The 9,764-nt window shown below is 35.7% G+C and overlaps 1 protein-coding gene across 1 annotated transcript in view; it reads left to right on the plus strand.

Annotated features, from left to right (window-relative positions):
• Positions 1 to 9,764, plus strand: part of LOC102860898 (stromelysin-2-like) — a 49,836-nt gene that overhangs the window by 15,764 nt on the left and 24,308 nt on the right. Inside the window, exons 5-7 of the mRNA XM_006887350.1 lie at positions 4,329 to 4,493; positions 4,675 to 4,810; positions 6,288 to 6,421. Coding sequence (XP_006887412.1) covers positions 4,329 to 4,493; positions 4,675 to 4,810; positions 6,288 to 6,421 — 435 coding nt within the window. The remainder of the gene's footprint in view (positions 1 to 4,328; positions 4,494 to 4,674; positions 4,811 to 6,287; positions 6,422 to 9,764) is intronic.

Raw genomic sequence — 9,764 nt, forward strand, 5'->3', positions numbered from 1 at the left:
TGTGTGTGTATGTGTGTGTGTATATAAATAACTTTTTAAAATTATTTTTGTGGCTTTTAAGTATTTTGTTGAGACAGTTGTTACTTCTGAGACTGGTTGAAATCTTTATTATTATTATAAAGATTATTATCATTATGTTGAATGGAATACTTTGTCTGAGCAACTCTATTTTGCATAATTGCCTAGAGTCTTTTTTATATAAATTCTATTACTGGAGACAAGAATTCCAAAGCTTGGTGTGACATATTTAAAGCATGGTACAAGGAATGACCAGTCTTTAGAGAGGGACATCATGCTTGGGAAGGTGGAGAGACAGCACAGGAGAGGAAGACCCTTGATGAAATGGATTGATCCAGTGACCAGGGAGATGGGGTAGGTGTGTCAGAGACAAGTTGGTACAGATAGAGCAAGGTTCAGGGCTATTGCACAGAGGATCGTTATGAGTCAAAAGTGTCTCAACGGCATGTAACAACAATAACAATTTAAATTAGACTCTATAATGTAAAGATAAGTTGAATCCAGCTACCTTTATGTTTCTGAAAACAGTTACAAGTCATGGGGCTGTTTTATTTGTACATACAATTTTGCTTTCTACAGAGAGGTGTTGGCTACCAAAAATTATTTCATTATGATGAAGAATAGCTGAGAACAACTCAGCTCAAATGCTATTGGGAATAACAGTTTTGTAGCTAAGAATTAGAACAATAGTCTGAATTCATAATAGCCTGTGAGCCACTGTATAATTATTGGTCTCTGGAGCATAAGAGAAAAAAAGGCAATTAAAGACTCAAAGTAGAATCCAGTCTACAAAACAAATAGTTTACATAAGCCATTTTATCCCATACCTTGAGACAAAAAGAGCTTGTTGGTGCCAACTATCACTGCCAACTTCTGTAAACAGGACCACGATAGAGTCTTAGAGAATGAGAGAAGACTTTGTAACTGAATCTTAAATCCCCAAAATCAAAGAAAACCCTAAAACACACAGAGAAATAGACTTACTGGCTTGTTGAGGGTGGCACTGCAAGAGTTCCTGAAACTATTGCCTTGAGAAATTCTTCAAACCTTAAACTAAAAGCAATCCCTGAGATCATCTTATAGATAGCAGGTTACCACTGTGGTGCACCAGTAAGTCAGAATTGACCCATTAGCTGACCCTCCAGGAGATTTTTCAGAGGCAGAACATCACAAGAAAAGAGATTGTTCATCCTTCTGTAGAGCAGCTGGTGCATTCGAACCATGTGCCTTTGAGATTGCAGCAAAGCTCTTTACCAATAGTCTGCTAGAGTAAACCTACAAAATAACCAATATCACCTATAAGTACTAATGTCCTAAAATGACACCTATATGACTAAAATGATCACCTATATGACTAAAGGAAGCTCTGGTAGTAAGAAACTTTGCTTCAATTCAAAAGGCACATGATTTGAAACCAACAGTTACTCCAAGGGAGAAGGATGGGCAAGCTTCACTTGTGCAATTAACTTCTCCTGAAAACCTGCTGGAGGGTAAGCTATGGGTCAGTTCTGACTTGAGAGTATACAATAATAAGAACATATGAATAAAATGTTCAACAATTAATTTAAAACACACAGAAGGCTGTAGTGATATAGGAAAGCTGGATTAATGGAAATTAAAGAACCATAGTAGAAATAATGAGAATATTTGCACATGTTTGAAATTTTAACCATTGCTATTATACAATTTGGGTAGAATTCAATGAATAGGAATTAGAATGCTGTGGGAACCTTTATGAAAAGCAGGAGAAAATATTGTCTCTTAAACAAGAATTTGAGGATCACCTTTCTTAGGAATGGGAACAAATATAGACATCTTCCAGTCTATTGACCAGACCATTGTCTTCTAAATTTCCTAGCATGGACTTGTGAGCACATCCAAGGCTGCATCTGTTAATTGAAATAAGTCAGTTGGTATCCTATCGATTCCTGGGGCCTTATTTTTTGTCACAGCCTTCAATACAGCTTCCAGTTTCTCCTTGTTGGTCCAGAGAGTCTATGTATACCCTCCATCTTCTTTAAAAAAATAATTTTATGCTGATTTATAAACAAAGTACATTGTTTTTCACACAAGATCCTTCCCATTTCCTTCACCCTCCCAACCACTGAATTGTGTAACTCTATGATTAACATCACCCCCCATCCTCACCCCTCTCTCTGCTTCTACACTCCACTCCTTAGAGCCTCATATTTATTCTACAATAATGGGTTTTTACAGTATTTGTCCTTGTGGGACTGAGTTAGTTCATTTAGCATAATGCTCTTCAGTCCCTCCCAAGTTAGGTAGTAATTTACAAAATCATTGTTCCTGCGTGCATTGTAGTATACCATTGTGTGAATATACCATAACTTCTCAGTCCATTCATTTGTAGTCAGACATCTGGGCTCTTTCCACGTTCTTGTGATGGTGAATAATGCTGCTATGAACATTGGGGTACAAGTTTCCACTTTAGCATCAGTTCTCATTTTCTTGGGGGTATATCCCAAACATTGGACTAGCTGGGTCATATGGAATTTCTTTGCTCAGCTTTTTGAAGAAGTGCCAAGTTGCCTTCCAGAGTGATTGCACCATTTTACAAGCCCACTAACAATGTCTAAGAGTCACACTTTTCCCAACAGGGTTAAAAGAAAACCTACTGAATGGGGCAAACATTTGGCAATACCATCTCAGACAAGAGTCCCAGACCTGCATAAGAAAAAGGCTGATCATCCAATTACAAAATGGGCAAAAGACATGGAAAGAGTTTTCATAGAGGAAGCTATTCAAATGGCCAACAGACACATGAAGTAATGCTCCACATCACCGGAAATAAGAGAGATGCTAATCAAAACCACAATGAGATATCATCTCGCTCCAGTAGCAGTGGCCAAGTTTAACAAGACAGCAAGTAACTATTGGAGAGGATATGGCAAAATAGGAATTCCATCTTCTTTTGATTCTTCCTAAATCATTCAAAATATTGCCCATAGTACCTTTCAATATTGAGACTGAGGCTTAAATTTGTTTTTCTATTCTTTCACCTTGAGAAATGTAGAGTTCATTCTTTCTGTTTTATTCTCCAATTTTAGCTTTCTGCGTATTTCATTATAATACTTATAAATCTTAACAATAAGTTTGAAACACCGAAGACCAGATAAGTTATGGGATGATGTCAAGGATATCATTCATGAAGAGAGCAAAAGGTAATTATAAAGAAAAATGAGAAAGGAGAAGCCAAAATGGACATCAGAAAAAACTCTGAAAAATTGCAGTAATGCATTGAGAAGCCAAATCAAAGGGAAAGCATACTGAATAAAAGAATTAAACAGATTATTTCAAAAGGTTGCTCAAGAAAACAAAGTATTATAATGGAATGTGCAGAAAACTGGAATTGAAATTATCAAGAGTACACACTAATAAACTTAAAAAAATGTCCAACTTCTTAGAGACAAAAAGGGTTGTCGTTATTGATATATGCATATGACACAACCTTGCTTACTGAAACTGAGGAGGTCCTGAAGTGTTTGCTGCAAAAGGTCAAGTATTGTGGTCTTCAGTATGGGTTAAAGCTTAACATCAAGAAGACAAAGATTATCATCACTGGACTAATTAGCAGCACCATAATGGGTGGAGAAGAGATTGTGGTTGTTAACAATTACAGCTTACTAAGATGCAGGATCAACACTCTTGGCACCAGCAGTCAGGAAATTAAAAGATGAATTGCATTAGGCAAATCTGTCAGAGACCTTTCCAGAATACTGAGAAGCAAAAATGCCAGTCTAGAGACTGCGGTGTGTCTAATCCAGACTATAGTCTTCACAATTATTTGCTATGCATCGGAAATATGGACTATCTATCTAAGGATGACAGAAGAAGAATAGATACCTTTGAGTTGTGGTGCTGGAGAAGAGTCTTGAACATATCACGGACTGCAAAGAAAACAAATAGGTCTGTATTAGAGAGGGTGAAACCAAATTTCTCCTAGAAGGCTAGAATTTTGGAGCTCCATCTCACATACAATTAATTAGTCTTGGTCTCTCTAAAGAAGTATCTTTTGGAAACTATGTTTATCAGTGTTAATATAGGAAAAGTGACCTGAATTTCAGGAGCAAGCACAGGACAAGGGAGGGATATGCTGAAAATCTGTCATAGATCTTGTCTTCAAATCAACCCTGAAAAATATATTTCTATGAACTATGTATGCCAACCAGTGAATGACTTCACAAGTAAGAAGACACTGTATAATTCCAGGGGTGGCCTTTTAAGCTGGCATGCATTAAGCACATGTATTAATGAGCTAAATAGTTGAATGTTTATGATTTTTCACATAGGTATCAATTTTTTCTATGTGGCTGCTCATGAAATTGGTCATTCCCTTGGTCTCTTTCATTCAAATGACCCTGAAGCTTTGATGTACACATTCTACAAGGAACCCAAAGACCAATCCCAATCGCTCCTTTCTCAAGATGATGTGAAAAACATTCAATCCCTCTATGGTGAGTGATATTGCAAAAATAAGGCATATAATGCACAAAAAATATTACAATGATGATCTTCAGAATCACAATGGTGGAAACTTGTAATACTACCTGAAATTTTAAATGCTTAGAAAGCATAGCAATTAACATATCATTTCATTTCTTCTAAGATTTGTATTCCTCCATCTGTTCTTTTTAGGACCTCCACCCTCTTCCTTTGATTATACCAAGGCACCCATCTCTAGGAAATCTGAGCTTCTATCTCGGTGTGACTCTGACTTGTCATTTGATGCAGTAACTACCATGAGAGGAGAAATTTTCTTCTTTAAAGGCAGGTGAGATTCAAAAGTTGGGTATTTTCCCCTTACCTATTGTTTATAGAGTTGCACTGCTAACCGAAAAGCCATGGCTCTCTGGTAGTTTGAATCCACCAGCAGCTCCCAGGGAGAAAGATGGGCAGTTTCTTCTCTTGGGAAGCCTTGGAAACCCAACTAGAATTTTAGCTCTGAGTTGGTTCTGACTTGACAGTAATGAATTGACTTGATTTTTTAAAAAAATTATTATTCTTTTGACATAAAATAGGAAAAACAACAACAAAAATTTGACAGGTATAAAAAGCAAATGTTTCCTCCAAGCTTTTACATCATTCAGACCTAGTTCTCATTGCATTTTTAACATCTTAACGTTATTTATATAATTTTTAAACTGACTTACCAAATATGATCTTGGTCAGTGCAACTGAAAGTCCATAGAGATGGGAAACTTTTGTTTGATTCACTTAAATATCCTCCAAACTGGAATAGACTTAGTGCTAGATCATTTGAATAAATTAATAATTGCCATTTTATGTATCATTAATGATGAATTCCTTAAAAAAACCATCAATAGCTCAAAGGATAGATGGTCTCCACCTTGGCTATCAAATGCAACTATGTAAATTAGTTTATTTTAGATATATGCTTAGGACAAAATATAGAGACGTGAGCAAAAAATAAATAATTAAAAGACAAATACCGAAGTTTGAATCTACCAGTTGCTGCAGAGAAGAAGGATAGGAAATCTCCTTCATTACAATTTACTGACTCTAAAAAACCTTTGGAGAGTCAGTTATGGGTCTGTTCTGATTCTATGGCATATGGCAATAACAAGAATACAAGTTATCTTTAATCAAACCAAATAAATTTGAATACTCAAAGTATATGTTAAAAAGTTACGAGGAGATTACATTTCACTGATGCCCAAATAAGTCTCCAGTTTGAAAGCTCATACGTGAAGCAGCTGGATTCTGAAAGGTGGTTTTTCTTGTCATGGTAAAGATTCAGTGAACTGTTTGGTTGGGGGCTTGAGGGGGTATATTAAATGTTATTTCATATTTCAACTAGCCCTATATTGTGAATCTGAGAATTTTCATGTCATTGAAATTGCTCAAAAAGAAAAAAAATTAATGTATAAAAAAAAGGACAATTACCTTTCCATCTCTCACATACTTTCCCCATATATTATATGAGCAACCACAACTACCAGTTTTCCTTTGTATTTTTCTAATGATGTTTAATTCCCATATAAATAAGGGGATTTTTATTTTTTTACCATGTATGAATGCATGCATCATATAAATATTGATACAGGCTTTAGGATATAAACCAAGTTAAATAATTACACTGTTGAAACAGTTCCTGCCAAAGCTCCCAGAGTCCAAGAATCCAAGGCAGTCTGTAGAATAGTGATAGGCAAAGAAATAAATAGGCTTATCTCCCCATCCTAAATATCTACTAGAGAATGACATCTTCAATTCATCTTAATGTATTACAGATATTTTTGGCGGAAAATGCACATGGATCATAAACCTGTATTGTATTCTATTTCCTCACATTGGCCCTCTCTTCCATCAAAGTTAGATGCTGCATATGAAGCTCATACCAAGGATACTGTCTTTGCATTTAAAGGTGAATATTATATAAGAATTTCTAAGTTGTTGAAAGAAATACTGTTGCAAAAATTTCATCAGGACATGAAGCTTTTTTTCTATGGTGTAAAATGTTTAATGATTTTTTGAGTGTTATTAACAAAAGGTCTAGTGCTACTGCTTAAAATATCTACATAGAATATTATATTCTTTATTTAAAAATATTCAATGGTACCTAAATAACAGAAGAAAATGTATATCTATAGGCAGAAAAGCCCCAATATAAAAAATATTATTTATCAATAGTTACAAGGCAATTTCAATGAAAATCCTAAAAGGTTTTTCATGGAATTTGGCAAATGGTTCTAATTCCCTGTTCCCTTGGAAGAACAAAAGTACTCGGTAACAACAAAAAAGAAAAACACTTCGTTACATATCAGGGCTCTTGTGGCCCACTGGGTAATAGTTGTGTTGCACAGTAATGAAGTTTATCTTTGAAGATTACACATCAAGACATTATAAAACTTTTGTTGCTGTTGTGTACCATTGAGCCAGAACTAACTTATAGCTAGCTGACCCTCAAGAGGGTCTTTAAATGTAGTTAACTGCTAGGGAGGAGACTACTTAACCTTTTTGTGGAGTGCCTTCAAAGTTTCTTAGCAGATAATTGTGACATGTGGTATCACAGCAATCAAACGTTGTTGTCATGGAGTTGATTCATCCTCATAGTGACCCTGTCCAAGGCTACTATCTTGGCTGAAGCAGGTTGAAGCAGTCTTTCTCTTAAGAAAGTAGAAAAAAAAAAAAAGAAAGAAAGAAAAAGAAAAAAGAAAGCACTGAAGGTTTTCTTTTTTTTCTCTCCCCCCTGCCCTCCCCCCCGAAGGTTTTCAACCATAAATCTTTCTGTTAGGAGCACAAAACTTTAACAATTGTGTACCAGAGTTACTCAATATTAGAGCAGGGACTGATAAATTGACAAGGAGAACTATCGATTTAATGAAATATTTTTTCATAGTATAAGTTACATGTACTCTATTATATGTGCATTTTTAAATTTTTTAAATTCATTTTAATGAAAGTTTACAGAGACCTAGGGTTTCCAATCATTCATCATTGCACTTTTCTCCCTCCTCCCCCACAATTCACTCTTCTCCTTGAAAAAAAAAGAAAAACTCTTTCATTATTGTGCAATCCCTCCCCCCACCCAAGTCCACTCCCCTATGCAGCCTTCACTCTGGACTTCTGTAATGACAAGAATATCAATTCATATATTCCTTTTAAACATTCTCTCCCTCATCTGCTTCAATGCAATATACATCATTCCTCCCCTCCTTTTCTGTCTTCTCTCAGCCCTGATGTCAGTCCCATTTTTTGTGGGTTTCTTTCTTTCTTTCCCTCCCTCCCTCCCTTCCTCCCTCCCTTCCTTCCTTCCTTCCTTCCTTCCTTCCTTCCTTTCTTTCTTTCTTTCTCTTTCTTTCTTTTACAACTGTGGCCAAATGCAATATCTGTCCTTTGTGACTGAGATATTTCACTCAGCATAGTGTACTCCAGGGTCATCCATTATGAAGAATATTAGCTCCTTGTTTTCAATGCTGCATAGTATTCCATTGTGTGAATATACCACAGCTTCCCCATCCATTCGTTTGTTGTTGGGCACTTGGGTTGTTTGCAGCTCTTCGTTATTTCGAACAAAACCGCAATTAACAATGGTCTGTATATATCTGCTTGGGTGGCAGTTATGGTTTCTTTAGGTAAATTTCCAGTAGTGGAATTGCTGGGTCAAATGGTATCTCTATTTGCAACTTTTTGAGAAAGCGCCATACAGCTTTCCATAGTGGTTGCACCATTTTACACTCCCACCCAAAGTGAATAAGGGTTCCAGTTTCTCCACCACCTCGATAGCATTTGATGTTTGCTGTTCTGCTAAATTTTGCTATTCTTACTAGGGTGAGATGATATCTCATATTTGTTTTGATTTGCATCTCTCTTAGAGCTAAGAATTTTGAACATTTCTTTGTGCATTTGTTTGCCATCTGAATGTTTGGTGAAGTGTCTGTTCATATCCTGTGCCTATTTTTTAATTAGGTTTTTTACCTTTATCTTGTTGTGGTGCACTTTAATAAAATATTTTGTAAGTTTATTAAAGAATTAACTTTAGGTTTTGCTATGCTTTCATTTAATTTCATTTGTATCTCATATATTTATAATCTTTGTAAATTTGCTATTTAACTCATTTAATTGCAGCTTTTCTTCTTTTAATATTCTTTTTAAGGAAGAAAAACATAAATTGTATTGTTTATTTAATTGTAATTTGAGTAAAATTTTAGAAGTCAATTAGTTTTTTATCCACCCCTTACAAGTCCTGCTTATAAGAATTTGTTAGAATACTCACAATGTGACTGCACTGCTCTCACTTCCTCCTTGTGATTCCTGTTTCCTTGAATCCAATCCTACTTCTTCCTGCTTCTGAGCTTTATGTCTAAGTGACTCCTGTCCTGCTGATCTTATGCAACCTTTTTTTAAAAAAATCCATTTTTTATTTTATACTGGTGTGCTTCCAAGTTTGTATACATTGTTTTTCACACCAGATCTTTCCCATTTCCTTTCCTACCTCTCCCCCTACCCATCAAATTAAGCAACTCTGATGACCCTCTTGCTCACCCTCATCCCTATTCTCCTCCCTCCCTCCCTTGGATCCTCATAACTGTTTTACTAGTTATCTTTCTATTTCTATAATAATAGTCTTATACAGTATTTGCCCTTTTGGGACTGAGTTAGTTCATTTAGCATGATGTTTTCTAGTCCCTCCCAAGTTATGTAGTAATATTTGGAATTATTGCTCCTACATGCTATAGTATTCCATTCTGTGAATATACTGTAATTTCTAAATCTATTCGATGGTGAATAGACATTTGAGCTGTTTCCAATGTTCTCACGATGGTGAATAACACTGCCAAGAACATTGGTGTACAAAGAAAAGCTAAAACAGAGTGCACACCTCTCACCATACACAAAAATAGACTCAAGGTGGATCAGAGACCTAGGGCTAAAAGCCAAAATCATAAGAGACAAGCTTAGAAAGCCTAGCTCATAATTTAAAAAGACCAGAAATACACAACCAGGAGAGGCTAAGAAACAAAATTTATGAATGTGACTGTATAAAAAAATGTTTGTGTGCATAAAAACCACTTTCCAACAGAGTAAAAAGAAATTCACTGACTGGGGGAAAAAATAATTGGCAATAACATCTCAGACATGAGTCTCATAATAAAAGTTTACAGAATGCTATAGGGCCTTCCTGATCTGTTATGGTGGTTTCCATGCTGAAGTCTATTTTATCAGAGATTAGTATTGCCACTCCTGGTGTTTGGTTGTTTTTTTTT

This window comes from Elephantulus edwardii, unplaced genomic scaffold (assembly GCF_000299155.1).
Source record: "Elephantulus edwardii isolate Elephantulus edwardi_28Jun2011 unplaced genomic scaffold, EleEdw1.0 scaffold00056, whole genome shotgun sequence".
NCBI lineage: Eukaryota > Metazoa > Chordata > Mammalia > Macroscelidea > Macroscelididae > Elephantulus > Elephantulus edwardii.